This window comes from Entelurus aequoreus, linkage group LG18 (genome assembly GCF_033978785.1).
Source record: "Entelurus aequoreus isolate RoL-2023_Sb linkage group LG18, RoL_Eaeq_v1.1, whole genome shotgun sequence".
In the NCBI taxonomy this organism is placed as follows: Eukaryota; Metazoa; Chordata; class Actinopteri; order Syngnathiformes; family Syngnathidae; genus Entelurus; species Entelurus aequoreus.
Genome location: NC_084748.1, coordinates 51623517 through 51641257, shown reverse-complemented (window position 1 = coordinate 51641257; position 17741 = coordinate 51623517). Strand labels below are relative to the sequence as shown.

General features: G+C 38.9%; 1 protein-coding gene across 1 annotated transcript in view; it reads left to right on the top strand.

Annotated features, from left to right (window-relative positions):
- LOC133633443 (adhesion G protein-coupled receptor L3-like) overlaps positions 1-17741 on the top strand; it is an 87303-nt gene that overhangs the window by 55506 nt on the left and 14056 nt on the right. Inside the window, exons 9-12 of the mRNA XM_062025969.1 lie at positions 137-228; positions 11359-11527; positions 12678-12854; positions 13226-13319. Coding sequence (XP_061881953.1) covers positions 137-228; positions 11359-11527; positions 12678-12854; positions 13226-13319 — 532 coding nt within the window. The remainder of the gene's footprint in view (positions 1-136; positions 229-11358; positions 11528-12677; positions 12855-13225; positions 13320-17741) is intronic.

Here is a 17741-nt window from a genome sequence, read left to right as displayed (position 1 = left end):
ATGACACCACAGCCAAAAGGTTTCCTCTCATCGACCGTGTCCTCAGACTTGTTCCTGTTGGCCTGTGCAGGACTTGGGAGTGAATGGTGTGTTTGATCACGCTGCTAACTCCTACCTGTCCATCTGTGTGTTTCAGCTCAATGTGATCTTCCTTGGCATTGCGCTGTACAAGATGTTCCACCACACCGCCATCCTCAAACCGGACTCTGGATGTCTGGACAACATCAAGTAAGTGTTCTGGTCTGAGAGCGTACATGTCCATGTGTGCACCGAGACAAGGGGCTCAGTATTTACTGCCCTTTTTTAGAAGGTTCCGTTGATTTCAAGATCCAGCTGACAGTTTTTGTCTTCATGAAGAAAGTGAGAGCAGCTGGTTGTGCTCCATCCATACTAGCACCTTAAACAAACATTTACCCATCATGCATGGTTTGTTAAAGCCCTACACATGGTAAATTGTTTACAGCTATGACACCAAGGACTGTGACACCAAGGACTGTGACACCAAGGACTGTGACACCAAGGACTGAGACACCAAAGACTATGACACCAAGGACTATGACACCAAGGACTGTGACACCAAGGACTATGAAACCAAGGAATATGACACCAAGGACTAAGACACCAAGGACTGTGACACCAAGGACTGTGACACCAAGGACTAAGACAACAAGGACTATGACACCAAGGACTAAGATGCCAACAACTGTGACACCAATGACTATGACACCAAGGACTGTGACACCAAGGACTAAGACAACACGGACTATGACACCAAGGACTAAGATGCCAACAACTGTGACACCAATGACTATGACACCAAGGACTAAGACACCAAGGACTGTGACACCAAGGACTAAGATACCAAGGACTGTGACACCAAGGACTAAGATACCAAGGACTGTGACACCAAGGACTATAACACCAACCCATCCCCTGATTCCAGTTCAAACTTAGAGACGTTAACTTTTTTGCAGTTGTGTAGAGGAACTTGGACCAGTGTAAACACAGTTGTGTAGAGGAACTTGGACCAGTGTAAACACAGTTGGGTAGAGGAACTTGGACCAGTGTAAACACAGTTGTGTAGAGGAACTTGGACCAGTGTAAACACAGTTGTGTAGAGGAACTTGGACCAGTGTAAACACAGTTGGGTAGAGGAACTTGGACCAGTGTAAACACAGTTGTGTAGAGGAACTTGGACCAGTGTAAACACAGTTGTGTAGAGGAACTTGGACCAGTGTAAACACAGTTGGGTAGAGGGACTTGGACCAGTGTAAACACAGTTGGGTAGAGGAACTTGGACCAGTGTAAACACAGTTGTGTAGAGGAACTTGGACCAGTGTAAACACAGTTGGGTAGAGGGACTTGGACCAGTGTAAACACAGTTGTGTAGAGGAACTTGGACCAGTGTAAACACAGTTGTGTAGAGGAACTTGGACCAGTGTAAACACAGTTGTGTAGAGGAACTTGGACCAGTGTAAACACAGTTGGGTAGAGGAACTTGGACCAGTGTAAACACAGTTGTGTAGAGGAACTTGGACCAGTGTAAACACAGTTGTGTAGAGGGACTTGGACCAGTGTAAGTCTGACATACCAATACATGTTTTATACGTTCTAACAGAATATTATGATGGATGGTATGGAAAGCAGCGCTAAGATGAAGAAGCAGCAACATGGATGACATCCATCGTTAGCAATAGATCATTAGTCATTTTTGCGAGGGCTGTCTCCTTGTAGTAAATTTGCCCTGAAACCGGACTGAAAGGGTTCACAGAGATTGTTAGACACTAAGTGTTCATTTAGCTGCAGTGAAACTATTTTTGATAGGATTTTGGAAATAAAGGGAAGGTGTGACACCGGTCGGTAGTTTACCATGAGGTCAGGATGGAGGTTAGGTCTTTTGAGTAGAGGATGAATAACCACTTTTTTGAATGCTAGGGGAACTGTGCCAGAGGAAAGTGATAAGTTTATAATATTTAGCACTGATGGACCTAATAATACAAAAAGCTCCTTGATAAGTTTCCCAGGAAGTGGGTCAAGTAAACATGTTGTTTGTTTTATCCCATTTACACGTCGTAATAATTCCTCTAATGTTATTTCATCATAGAGAGAGAGACTATTTTGGAGGGCAGTGTCCGTCGTATATACAGTCCTATTTGTGTTAATAGAACCCAGTTGGAGCTTTAATCTCCTTTCTAATGAGTTCTATTTTCTTATTAAAGGCCTACTGAAATGATTTTTTTTTATTTAAACGGGGATAGCAGATCTATTCTATGTGTCATACTTGATCATTTCGCGATATTGCCATATTTTTGCTGAAAGGATTTAGTAGAGAACAACGACGATAAAGATTGCAACTTTTGGTATCTGATTAAAAAAAGGCTTGCACCTACCGGAAGTAGCGTGACGTAGTCAGTTGAACATATACGCAAAGTTCCCTATTGTTTACAATGATGGCCGCATGAAGTGAGAGAGATTCGGACCGAGAAAGCGACAATTTCCCCATTAATTTGAGCGAGGATGAAAGATTTGTGGATGAGTAAAGTGAGAGTGAAGGACTAGTGGGGAGTTGAAGCTATTCAGATAGGGAAGATGCTGTGAGAGCCGGGGGTGACCTGATATTCAGCTGGGAATGACTACAACAGTAAATAAACACAAGACATATATATACTCTATTAGCCACAACACAACCAGGCTTATATTTAATATGCCACAAATTAATCCTGCATAAAAACACCTGCGTGTTTGTTATGCTAGCTCCTAGCTCCTCTGATAGCTCCTAGCTCCATAGAACACGCCAATACAATTCAAACACCTGATCAACACACACAATCACTCAGCCCAAAAGACCGTTCACCTAACCCAAGGTTCATAAAGCTCATATATTTTTAAAAAGTTACGTACGTGACGCGCACGTACGGTCAAGCTATCAAATGTTTAGCAGCCAAGGCTGCATACTCACGGTACCTGATATTCAGCTGGGAATGACTACAACAGTAAATAAACACAAGACATATATATACTCTATTAGCCACAACACAACCAGGCTTATATTTAATATGCCACAAATTAATCCTGCATAAAAACACCTGCGTGTTTGTTATGCTAGCTCCTAGCTCCTCTGCTAGCTCCTAGCTCCATAGAACACACCAATACAATTCAAACACCTGATCAACACACACAATCACTCAGCCCAAAAGACCGTTCACCTAACCCAAGGTTCATAAAGCTTATATATTTTAAAAAAGTTACGTACATACGCAAAAAAAAGTTGCGCACATACGGTCAAGCGATCAAATGTTTAGAAGCCAAAGCTGCATACTCACAGTAGCACGTCTGCGTCTTTGTCATCCAAATCAAAGTAATCCTGGTAAGAGTCTGTGTTGTCCCAGTTCTCTACAGGCGTCTGTGTATCGAAGTCAAAAGTCCTCCTGGTTAGAGTCTCTGTTATCCGAGTTCTTTCATCTTGACTGCATCTTTCGGGAATGTAAACAAAGAAGCGCCGGCTGTGTACTGTTGTGGCTGACTACGTTCGAAAAATACGTCCATTTCGCACCGTGAACTTTCTTCTTTGCTTGCTCAGCTTCCTTCTCCATAATGCAATGAACATGATTGCAACAGATTCACGAACACAGATGTCCAGAATACTGTGGAATTATGAAATGAAAACAGAGCTTTTTCGTATTGGCTTCAATGTGGAAGGCATACCCGTGTTCCCCGGGCTACGTCACGCGCATACGTCATCCTCAGAGGCGTTTCGAACCGGAAGTTTAGCGGCAAATTTAAAATGTCACTTTATAAGTTAACCCGGCCGTATTGGCATGTGTTATAATGTTAAGATTTCATCATTGATATATAAACTATCAGACTGCGTGGTCGGTAGTAGTGGCTTTCAGTAGGCCTTTAAAGAACTTCATAAAGTCAACAAGTGAAGAATTCAAGAGGAACTTTGATGATTCTAAAAACAAATGCATCATACATTACATAAAATACATGAAAATACATCAATGCCACAACGAAATAAAAAAAATATTAGTTTTTTTAAATAAAACATACTTAAATATACAAGTATAGAAATATAACCAAAAACTGAGAAATGACATATAACAACGTATCATAATATTATTTTTTATAATGTTATTGTTGTATGTTTATGTTGAAGAGGTTCATTTAGCCTACTAATGTGTATTACCTTACTAGCCTATATAAATCAACCATTTATAAATGTTGTTATTGTTATTTTGTCATTTTTAATGCATGAATGCCACAGCAAAACAGTGTAAAAAAAGAATACATTTCATTTCAAAAAGTCTCTCATATGCTCTGCTACCTGATTTTTTTTATTATCATCATTTGACTTGATCAATGTTATTATTATTATATATTGTCTTACTTATGGTCATCATTTTGACTCTCGTACTAAAACTACCAACTTAATGTCAGGCGTGTTGCTAAATAAAAATATCTTTATTGGAGCTCATTAGCCTGAAAGACTTCCTACTGTGGAACCAAGCAATGACCATTTTAGAGGTCAATAAAAGCACTTGGCATGGTCCTTAAGTCCCAAGTCACAGTGGTCCTCGGACTAAGTCAAACTTATTTTGCCGTTTAAAAGGAGGGCAAAAAGTTAATCCATCCATTTTATACCGCTTGTCCTTCTTTGTTTATTTGCTGTGAGCTGCGTTTGACCTGTTTGAAACTCAGCCGAGTTCATCCTGGCTGCACAAAGACTGAAGTCAAATAATGTGTGACTGCCATCCTTTCTTGTGACTTCTTTGCATAAAAACATGTTTTATTTGTGTGTGACATCATCTCAGTCCTGTTTGTGTGTGACATCATCTCAGTCTTGTTTGTGTGTGACATCATCTCAGTCCTGTTTGTGTGTGACATCATCTCAGTCTTATTTGTGTGTGACATCATCTCAGTCCTGTTTGTGTGTGACATCATCTCAGTCCTGTTTGTGTGTGACATCATCTCAGTCCTGTTTGTGTGTGGCATCATCTCAGTCCTGTTTGTGTGTGACATCATCTCAGTCTTGTTTGTGTGTGACATCATCTCAGTCCTGTTTGTGTGTGACATCATCTCAGTCCTGTTTGTGTGTGACATCATCTCAGTCTTATTTGTGTGTGACATCATCTCAGTCCTGTTTGTGTGTGACATCATCTCAGTCCTGTTTGTGTGTGACATCATCTCAGTCCTGTTTGTGTGTGACATCATCTCAGTCCTGTTTGTGTGTGACATCATCTCAGTCCTGTTTGTGTGTGACATCATCTCAGTCCTGTTTGTGTGTGACATCATCTCAGTCTTGTTTGTGTGTGACATCATCTCAGTCTTGTTTGTGTGTGACATCATCTCATTTTTGTTTGTGTGTGACATCATCTCAGTCTTGTTTGTGTGTGACATCATCTCAGTCCTGTTTGTGTGTGACATCATCTCAGTCCTGTTTGTGTGTGACATCATCTCAGTCCTGTTTGTGTGTGACATCATCTCAGTCCTGTTTGTGTGTGACATCATCTCAGTCTTGTTTGTGTGTGACATCATCTCAGTCCTGTTTGTGTGTGACATCATCTCAGTCCTGTTTGTGTGTGACATCATCTCAGTCCTGTTTGTGTGTGACATCATCTCAGTCTTGTTTGTGTGTGACATCATCTCAAGGAGCACATGACTATCATCTGCACGTGAGTTTATGTGATCTGCAAAACACGACTTCATTTCCCTCTCAACCCGGCTAACTAACTGACCGACTGACTGACTGATTAACTAACTAATAGACAGACTGATTGACTAACTAACTAACTAATTAACAGACTGACTGACCAACTAACTAACTAACTAACTGACTGACTGAATGACTAACTAACTAACAGACTGGCTGACCAACTAACTAACTAACTGACTGACTGACTGAATGACTGACTAACTAACAGACTGACTGACCAACTAACTAACTAACTGACTGACTGACTGAATGACTGACTAACTAACAGACTGACTGACCAACTAACTAACTAACTGACTGACTGACTGAATGACTGACTAACTAACAGACTGACTGAATGACTGACTAACTAACAGACTGACTGACCAACAGACTAACTAACTGACTGACCAACTGACTAACTAAGTAACTAATGACAGTGTCATGCTGTCATCCACCACAGACAAAAGGTTGTGGTGTTAATGGTAACAACGTGTAAAGTGTGAAAGATGATCTTTGCTGCAGACTTCCAGGAATGCAAAGTCCTGAATGGAGATACAAAAATCAAAGAGCAGTTGAAAGAAGAAACGCTTTTGGATCTTTTCTTAATTGCTGAGTGCGTGTGAGGCTGCTGGAGGTGGAACATATTTGATCACAATCACACTTTTGTCTTCTTCATGTTCTTCTTCTCATTTCTTTGTCTGCTTTATCACACTTTGTCTTTCTTGCTGATTGGCTCTGCTAAGACCACTGTCCAGTCAGGGACATTCTCATTGGTCGGCTGTTGTGTGAAGAGCCCGCCTCCATCTGCTAAGACCACTGTCCAGTCAGGGACATTCTCATTGGTCGGCTGTTGTGTGTAGAGCCCGCCTCCTTCTGCTAAGACCACTGTCCAGTCAGGGACATTCTCATTGGTCGGCTGTTGTGTGTAGAGCCCGCCTCTACACACTGGTGAAACATTCCACTCGTGAAATGTTTTACTGGTGAAATGTTCCACTGGTGAAACGTTCCACTGGTGAAATGTTCCACTAGTGAAATGTTCCACTGGTCAAACATTCCACTAGTGAAACTTTCCACTGGTGAAATGTTCCACTAGTGAAACATTCCACTAGTGAAACTTTCCACTAGTGAAACGTTCCACTGGTGAAACTTTCCACTGGTGAAATGTTCCACTGGTGAAATGTTCCACTGGTGAAACGTTCCACTGGGGAAATATTCCACTGGGGAATTGTTCCACTTGTGAAACGTTTCACTGGTGAACTGTTTTACTGGTGACATGTTCCACTGGTGAAACGTTCCACTGGGGAAATGTTCCACTGGTGAAACGTTCCACTGGGGAAATGTTCCACTGGTGAAATGTTCCACTGGTCAAACATTCCACTGGGGAAATATTCCACTGGGGAAATGTTCCACTGGTGAAACGTTCCACTGGTGAAATGTTCCACTGGTGAAACGTTCCACTGGTGAAATTTTCCACCGGGGAAATGTTCCACTGGTGAAATGTTCCACTGGGGAATTGTTCCACTTGTGAAACGTTTCACTGGTGAAATGTTTTACTGGTGAAATGTTCCACTGGTGAAACGTTCCACTGGGGAAATGTTCCACTGGTGAAATGTTCCACTGGTCAAACATTCCACTGGGGAAATATTCCACTGGGGAAATGTTCCACTGGTGAAACGTTCCACTGGTGAAATGTGTTACTGGTGAAATGTTCCACTGGTGAAACGTTCCACTGGTGAAATGTGTTACTGGTGAAATGTTCCACTGGTGAAACGTTCCACTGGTGAAATTTTCCACTGGGGAAATGTTCCACTGGGGAATTGTTCCACTTGTGAAACGTTTCACTGGTGAACTGTTTTACTGGTGACATGTTCCACTGGTGAAACGTTCCACTGGGGAAATGTTCCACTGGTGAAACGTTCCACTGGGGAAATGTTCCACTGGTGAAATGTTCCACTGGTCAAACATTCCACTGGGGAAATATTCCACTGGGGAAATGTTCCACTGGTGAAACGTTCCACTGGTGAAATGTTCCACTGGTGAAACGTTCCACTGGTGAAATTTTCCACCGGGGAAATGTTCCACTGGTGAAATGTTCCACTGGGGAATTGTTCCACTTGTGAAACGTTTCACTGGTGAAATGTTTTACTGGTGAAATGTTCCACTGGTGAAACGTTCCACTGGGGAAATGTTCCACTGGTGAAATGTTCCACTGGTCAAACATTCCACTGGGGAAATATTCCACTGGGGAAATGTTCCACTGGTGAAACGTTCCACTGGTGAAATGTGTTACTGGTGAAATGTTCCACTGGTGAAACGTTCCACTGGTGAAATGTGTTACTGGTGAAATGTTCCACTGGTGAAACGTTCCACTGGTGAAATGTTCCACTGGTGAAACATTCCACTGGGGAAATATTCCACTGGTGAAATGTTCCACTAGTGAAACATTCCACTGGTGAAACATTCCACTGGGGTAATGTTCCACTGGTGAAACATTCCACTCGTGAAATGTTTTACTGGTGAAATGTTCCACTGGTGAAACGTTCCACTGGTGAAATGTTCCACTGGTGAAATGTTCCACTGGTCAAACATTCCACTGGTGAAACTTTCCACTGGTGAAATGTTCCACTGGTGAAACGTTCCACTGGTTAAACGTTCCACTGGGGAAATATTCCACTGGGGAATTGTTCCACTTGTGAAACGTTTCACTGGTGAAATGTTTTACTGGTGAAATATTCCACTGGTGAAACGTTCCACTGGGGAAATGTTCCACTGGTGAAACGTTCCACTGGGGAAATGTTCCACTGGTGAAATGTTCCACTGGTGAAACGTTCCACTGGTGAAATATTCCACTGGGGAATTGTTCCACTTGTGAAACGTTTCACTGGTGAAATGTTTTACTGGTGAAATGTTCCACTGGTGAAACGTTGCACTGGGGAAATGTTCCACTGGTGAAACGTTCCACTGGGGAAATGTTCCACTGGTCAAACATTCCACTGGGGAAATATTCCACTGGAGAAATGTTCCACTGGTGAAACGTTCCACTAGTGAAATGTTTTACTGGTGAAACGTTCCACTGGTGAAACGTTCCACTGGTGAAACGTTCCACTGGTGAAATGTTCCACTGGGGAAATGTTCCACTGGTGAAACGTTCCACTGGGGAAATGTTCCACTGGTGAAATGTTCCACTGGTGAAACGTTCCACTGGGAAAATGTTCCACTGGTGAAATGTTCCACTGGTCAAACATTCCACTGGGGAAATATTCCACTGGGGAAATGTTCCACTGGTGAAACGTTCCACTGGTGAAATGTGTTACTGGTGAAATGTTCCACTGGTGAAACGTTCCACTGGTGAAATGTGTTACTGGTGAAATGTTCCACTGGTGAAACGTTCCACTGGTGAAATTTTCCACTGGGGAAATGTTCCACTGGTGAAACATTCCACTGGGGAAATATTCCACTGGTGAAATGTTCCACTGGTGAAATGTTCCACTGGTGAAACGTTCCACTAGTGAAACATTCCACTGGTGAAACATTCCACTGGGGTAATGTTCCACTGGTGAAACATTCCACTCGTGAAATGTTTTACTGGTGAAATGTTCCACTGGTGAAACGTTCCACTGGTGAAATGTTCCACTGGTGAAATGTTCCACTGGTCAAACATTCCACTGGTGAAACGTTCCACTGGTGAAATGTTCCACTGGTTAAACGTTCCACTGGTTAAACGTTCCACTGGGGAAATATTCCACTGGGGAATTGTTCCACTTGTGAAACGTTTCACTGGTGAAATGTTTTACTGGTGAAATATTCCACTGGTGAAACATTCCACTGGGGAAATGTTCCACTGGTGAAACGTTCCACTGGGGAAATGTTCCACTGGTGAAATGTTCCACTGGTGAAACGTTCCACTGGGGAAATATTCCACTGGGGAATTGTTCCACTTGTGAAACGTTTCACTGGTGAAATGTTTTACTGGTGAAATGTTCCACTGGTGAAACGTTGCACTGGGGAAATTTTCCACTGGTGAAACGTTCCACTGGGGAAATGTTCCACTGGTGAAATGTTCCACTGGTCAAACATTCCACTGGGGAAATATTCCACTGGAGAAATGTTCCACTGGTGAAACGTTCCACTAGTGAAATGTTTTACTGGTGAAATGTTCCACTGGTGAAACGTTCCACTGGTGAAATGTTCCACTGGGGAAATGTTCCACTGGTGAAACGTTCCACTGGGGAAATGTTCCACTGGTGAAATGTTCCACTGGTGAAATGTTCCACTGTTGAAATGTTCCAGTGGCCATATGTGCCATGGTTTTGGTGGACCTGCTCCAAACATGCACCACTAAGAACATAGGTGAGGGTCAGAGACCAGGTCAGTGTAGCACCAACACAAAGGTACATCATCCAGGTGGACCACTAAGAACATAGGTGAGGGTCAGAGACCAGGTCAGTGTAGCACCAACACAAAGGTCCATCATCCAGGTGGACCACTAAGAACATAGGTGAGGGTCAGAGACCAGGTCAGTGTAGCACCAACACAAAGGTCCATCATCCAGGTGGACCACTAAGAACATAGGTGAGGGTCAGAGACCAGGTCAGTGTAGCACCAACACAAAGGTCCATCATCCAGGTGGACCACTAAGAACATAGGTGAGGGTCAGAGACCAGGTCAGTGTAGCACCAACACAAAGGTCCATCATCCAGGTGGACCACTAAGAGCATAGGTGAGGGTCAGAGACCAGGTCAGTGTAGCACCAACACAAAGGTCCATCATCCAGGTGGACCACTAAGAACATAGGTGAGGGTCAGAGACCAGGTCAGTGTAGCACCAACACAAAGGTCCATCATCCAGGTGGACCACTAAGAACATAGGTGAGGGTCAGAGACCAGGTCAGTGTAGCACCAACACAAAGGTCCATCATCCAGGTGGACCACTAAGAGCATAGGTGAGGGTCAGAGACCAGGTCAGTGTAGCACCAACACAAAGGTCCATCATCCAGGTGGACCACTAAGAACATAGGTGAGGGTCAGAGACCAGGTCAGTGTAGCACCAACACAAAGGTCCATCATCCAGGTGGACCACTAAGAACATAGGTGAGGGTCAGAGACCAGGTCAGTGTAGCACCAACACAAAGGTCCATCATCCAGGTGGACCACTAAGAACATAGGTGAGGGTCAGAGACCAGGTCAGTGTAGCACCAACACAAAGGTCCATCATCCAGGTGGACCACTAAGAACATAGGTGAGGGTCAGAGACCAGGTCAGTGTAGCACCAACACAAAGGTCCATCATCCAGGTGGACCACTAAGAGCATAGGTGAGGGTCAGAGACCAGGTCAGTGTAGCACCAACACAAAGGTCCATCATCCAGGTGGACCACTAAGAGCATAGGTGAGGGTCAGAGACCAGGTCAGTGTAGCACCAACACAAAGGTCCATCATCCAGGTGGACCACTAAGAACATAGGTGAGGGTCAGAGACCAGGTCAGTGTAGCACCAACACAAAGGTCCATCATCCAGGTGGACCACTAAGAACATAGGTGAGGGTCAGAGACCAGGTCAGTGTAGCACCAACACAAAGGTCCATCATCCAGGTGGACCAGTGACCTTCATGTTAGGAGAAGAATCCTTCTTTTCCAAAAGTGGTTTCTTGTCCTCTCCTGCAGGTCTTGGGTGATCGGGGCCATAGCCCTGCTGTGTCTGCTGGGTCTGACCTGGGCCTTTGGACTGATGTACATCAACGAGAGCACGGTGATCATGGCCTACCTCTTCACCATCTTCAACTCTCTGCAGGGCATGTTCATCTTCATCTTCCACTGCATCCTGCAGAAGAAGGTGAGACACCTCTTAAAGGGGAAGTGCACTTTTGGAATTGTCTCATTCACACACCTTATAGAAGGCAAGAACACATGCATTCTAAATCCTAAATCAATGCTAGCAACAGTCAGCTAACAACGAAGATGATGGGAGTGGCTTTTTTCCACCAATAAAACGCAGTAAAACCTCCATCAAGGTTTATATACACACTGTAAGTACACACGTGTGGTGAAGTCAATTATTAACCACTAACAAACCACTTTAAAGTCAAAATAATATTTGCTAAAGTTAGTTAATGCTAACTTTTCTATGGTAGCACGCTAACACAACTACGCTAGCTTTCTTTAGCTATTTTCGCAGGCGTAAAACTTCCGCGTCAACTATTTATTGTAACACCGTTAACTGTTAGCATGTTGACATAAACATGTTAACTGTTAGCATGCTGACATAAACATGTTAACTGTTAGCATGCTGACATAAACATGTTAACTGTTAGCATGTTGACATAAACATGTTTACTGTTAGCATGCTGACATAAACATGTTTACTGTTAGCATGCTGACATAAACATGTTAACTGTTAGCATGTTGACATAAACATGTCAACTGTTAGCATGCTAACATAAACATGTTAACTGTTAGCATGCTAACATAAACATGTTAACTGTTAGCATGCTGACATAAACATGTTAACTGTTAGCATGCTAACATAAACATGTTAACTGTTAGCATGCTGACATAAACATGTTAACTGTTAGCATGCTGACATAAACATGTTAACTGTTAGCATGCTGACATAAACATGTTAACTGTTAGCATGCTGACATACACATGTTAATATTAGCATGTTCTTTTATTTGGCTGGTTTTACGAACATTAGCATGCTAGCACTTAGCATGCATCAATTACCAAATAATTTGACTCTGAGGCTTACACCTGCAATGTTAGCATGCTAACATTAGCATCCAGCTGAATGTGCAGGTGAGTCACCTGATGCTATCTGTCTAGCATGCTAACTAATAGCATTTTGTTCGGCTTTTCAGCATTAGGATGCAAGTTTTCCCGAAATACAAACGTTTGTAGTTTTTTTCTGGTTGAGCTTTCTATTTAGAAAAGACTGAGAGTTGTTTTAGTCCAAAGTGCTCAGCTGACAGTGTCCACCTGTGCAGGTGCGCAAAGAGTACGGCAAGTGTCTGCGGACTCACTGCTGCAGCGGCAAGAGCGTGGAGACCTCCATCTCCTCCTCCAAGACCACCACCTCCCGCACACCTGGCCGCTACTCCACAGGCTCACAGGTGAGCTTACCTGCCTGCACACCTGGACGCTACAGCACAGCAGACTCTCAGGTGAGGCCAGTGCACGACCTGGGGGTTTGGGGTCACTCCTCTTCTCTGTCCACCAAATAAATGTGCAAATCATTTATGTGGACTTGGAGGCGGAGCTACCTCACACCTTGACCCACACCTGTGCGCACGGCGTTGTGCTCTTTAAAGTGCTTCTGTTTCTCCTCGCGATCCCTTTTATGTTTGACTTCTCTTCTTTTTCTTCCCTTCCCCCACTTCCTCCTGCCTCCCCTTGCACTTCCTGTCTTGCACTTCCTCCTGCCTCCCCTTGCACTTCCTGTCTTGCACTTCCTCCTGCCTCCCCTTGCACTTCCTGTCTTGCACTTCCTGTCTTGCACTTCCTCCTGCCTCCCCTTGCACTTCCTGTGTTGCAGAGTCGCATCAGGCGCATGTGGAACGACACGGTGAGGAAGCAGGAGTCCTCCTTCATCACCGGAGACATCAACAGCTCCGCCACCCTCAACCGAGGTAGCATTTGCATGTTGACTTCTCATTTAGGACTTCTCATTTACAAGTTGTCATTTATAAGTTGTCATTTATAAGGTGTCATTTATGACTTTTCATTTATGACTTGTTATTTATAAGTTGTCATTTATAAGTTGTAATTTATAAGTTGTCAATTATGATTTATAAGGTGTCATTTATAACTTTTCATTTATGACTTGTCATTTATAAGTTGTCATTTATAAGTTGTCATTTATGATTTATAAGGTGTCATTTATAAGTTGTCATTTATAAGTTGTCATTTATGATTTATAAGGTGTCATTTATAAGGTGTCATTTATAAGGTGTCATTTATGACTTTTCATTTATGACTTTTCATTTATGACTTGTCATTTATAAGTTGTCATTTATAAGGTGTCATTTATGACTTTTCATTTATGACTTGTCATTTATAAGTTGTCATTTATAAGTTGTCATTTATGATTTATAAGGTGTCATTTATAAGTTGTCATTTATAAGTTGTCATTTATAAGTTGTCATTTATGATTTATAAGGTGTCATTTATAAGGTGTCATTTATAAGGTGTCATTTATGACTTTTCATTTATGACTTTTCATTTATGACTTGTCATTTATAAGTTGTCATTTATAAGGTGTCATTTATAAGGTGTCATTTATGACTTTTCATTTATGACTTTTCATTTATGACTTGTCATTTATAAGTTGTCATTTATAAGTTTTCATTTATAAGGTGTCATTTATAAGTTGTCATTTATGATTTATAAGGTGTCATTTATAAGTTGTCATTTATACGTTGTAATTTATGATTTATAAGTTGTCATTTATGATTTTTAAGTTGTCATTTATAAGTTGTCATTTATAGGTTGTCATTTATAAGTTGTCATTTATAAGGTGTCATTTACAAACGTATAAGTTGTCATTTATAAGTTGTCATTCATATGTTTTCATTTATAAGGTGTCATTTATAAGTTGTCATTTATAAGTTGTCATTTATAAGGTGTCATTTATAAGGTGTCATTTATAAGTTGTCATTTATGATTTATAAGGTGTCATTTATAAGTTGTCATTTATGATTTATAAGTTGTCATTTATGATTTATAAGGTGTCATTTATAAGTTGTCATTTATAGGTTGTCATTTACAAGTTGTCATTTATGATTTATAAGGTGTCATTTATGACTTTTCATTTATGACTTGTCATTTATAGGTTTTCATTTATAAGGTGTCATTTACAAACGTATAAGTTGTCATTTATAATTGTTATTTATGATTTATAAGGTGTCATTTATAAGTTGTCATTTATATGTTGTCATTCATAAGTTGTCATTTATAAGGTGTCATTTACAAACGTATAAGTTGTCATTTATAATTGTTATTTATGATTTATAAGGTGTCATTTATAAGTTGTCATTTATATGTTGTCATTCATAAGTTGTCATTTATAAGTTGTCATTTATAAGTTGTCATTTATAAGGTGTCATTTATAAGTTGTCATTTATGATTTATAAGGTGTCATTTATAAGTTGTCATTTATAAGTTGTCATTTATGATTTATAAGTTGTCTTTTATGATTTATAAGGTGTCATTTATAAGTTGTCATTTATATAAGTTGTCATTTATAAGTTATCATTTATAAGTTGTCACTTATAAGGTGTCATTTATAAGTTGTCATTTATAAGTTGTTATTTATAAGTCATTTATAAGGTGTCATGTCACTACACATATAGAGAAGGAAATAGGCACTGACACTACACATATAGAGAAGGAAATAGGCACTGACACTACACATATATTGAAGGTGATAGGCACTGACACTACACATATAGAGAAGGAAATAGGCACTGACACTACACATATAGAGAAGGTGATAGGCACTGACACTACACATATAGAGAAGGAAATAGGCACTGACACTACACATATAGAGAAGGTGATAGGCACTGACACTACACATATAGAGAAGGTGATAGGCACTGACACTACACATATAGAGAAGGTGATAGGCACTGACACTATACATATAGAGAAGGTGATAGGCACTGACACTACACATATAGAGAAGGAAATAGGCACTGACACTACACATATAGAGAAGGTGATAGGCACTGACACTAGACATAAATGCCTGACTTACCTATCAAGGAGGAAATGAGCAAGTTTTGCATCATGGTCTCCATCTTTCTAATCCTGGTTTAGTTCCTGGCTTAGTCATGAATTAGTTGAGAATGGTAACTTCTAGAGTGACTAAGGTCTGACATGTTTAGTAACTTTACCGGTGGCAGTAGCCAGACCTGGATGTGACACACTCACAGACTCTCTCATTGGTCCAACGGTGGAGGGGCGGGGCATGGACATGAAAACAATAACAATATTTCGGGGCTGTAAATGTAGATTAGAAATGATCATGTGAACTACTGTTATCACTTCTAGAAGTATTGGAAAATAAGATGATCTATTAATGACATATTTAATGATGACTTGACATGACATTATTACATATGGCTCCTTTAAATATATACAATATATGAAACATATATTACATATTAAATATATAAAATATATTAAACATGTTGAATATTTTAAATATATAAAACATATTAAATATATTGACTATATTAATATATATAGAATATAATTAACATTGATAACATGTTAAATATGTATAACATACGAAATATATTGATAGAGTAAATATATATAATACATAATCAACATATGAAATATATTGAATATATAAAATATATATAATATATATCATCAACATATATAACTTATGAAATATATATAACATATGAAATATATTGAATATAATAAAGAAACATGTCACAGGTGAGGATTGGAACCTTGATTAGTCATTCAAACCTGTTTGTGTCAACTTTTGTGCATGTTATCACATCAAAGTCACGGGGTATGTACACTTTTGATCAGGGTCATTTGGGTACTTTCTTTTGTCATTTTGATTTAAAAAGAGTAACCACAGTTGTTTGCCAATAAATAGCTTCACACAACCATTAAGCATGAGTGGAAGAAAGGTTTTTGTGTTATCATTCATATTCTCTGAAGAATGGCCAAGAAATCATACATTCTCCCAGGGTATGTCAACTTATGAGCACGACTGTATATTGAATATAATAAATATATATATAATATTATAAAACTTATATAACATGTGAAATATATTGAATATAATAAATATATATATATAATATTATACAACATATATAACATATGAAATATATTGAATATTTTGAATATATTAAAAATATATTATATATCATCAACATATATAACATATTAAATATATAGAATATATTAAATATATATAGAATATAATTAACATATAAAACATGTTAAATATGTATAACATACGAAATATATTGAATGAATAAATATATATAATACATAATCCACATATGAATTATATTGAATATATTAAATATATATTATATATCATGAACATATATAACATATGAAATATATTGAATATATTAAAAATATATTATATATCATCAACATATATAACATGTTAAATATATAGAATATATTAAATATATATAGAATATAATTAACATATAAAACATGTTAAATATGTATAACATACGAAATATATTGAATGAATAAATATATATAATACATAATCCACATATGAAATATATTGAATATATTAAATATATATTATATATCATCAACATATATAACGTGAAATATATTGAATATAATAAATATATATATATATATATATATATATATATATATATATATATATATATATATATATATATATATATATATATATATATATATATATATATATATATATAATATTATACAACATGTATAAAAGTGTTTGTGTATCAACATACATCAGAATGTTGTTAATCTTTGGGAGGCTTTTACTTTGAAATATGTTTGATTCACTTGTCTTCTTCTCTCCTTCTTTATTCTCTTCTTCTTTATTTCTTCTTTCTTTATTCTTCTCTCCTTCTTTATGATCTCCTTCTTTATTTCTTCTTTCTTCTTTATTCTTCTCTCCTTCTTTATTATCTCCTTCTTTATTTCTTCTTTCTTTCTCAATTATTTATTCTTCTCTCTGTTTTTATTATCTCCTTTATTTCTTCTTTCTTTCTCAATTATTTCTTCTTCTCTCTTTCTTTATTTTCTCCTTTATTTCTTATTTATTTCTTCTTCTCTCTGTCTTTATTATCTCCTTTATTTCTTCTTTATTTCTCAATTATTTCTTCTTCTCTCTTTCTTTATTCTCTCCTTTATTTCTTAATTATTTCTTCTTCTCTTTGTCTTTATTATGTCCTTTATTTCTTCTTTCTTTCTCAATTATTTCTTCTTCTCTCTTTCTTTATTCTCTCCTTCTTTATTTCTTATTTTTTTCTTCTCTCCTTCATTATTTCTTCTTTCTTCTTTATTCTTCT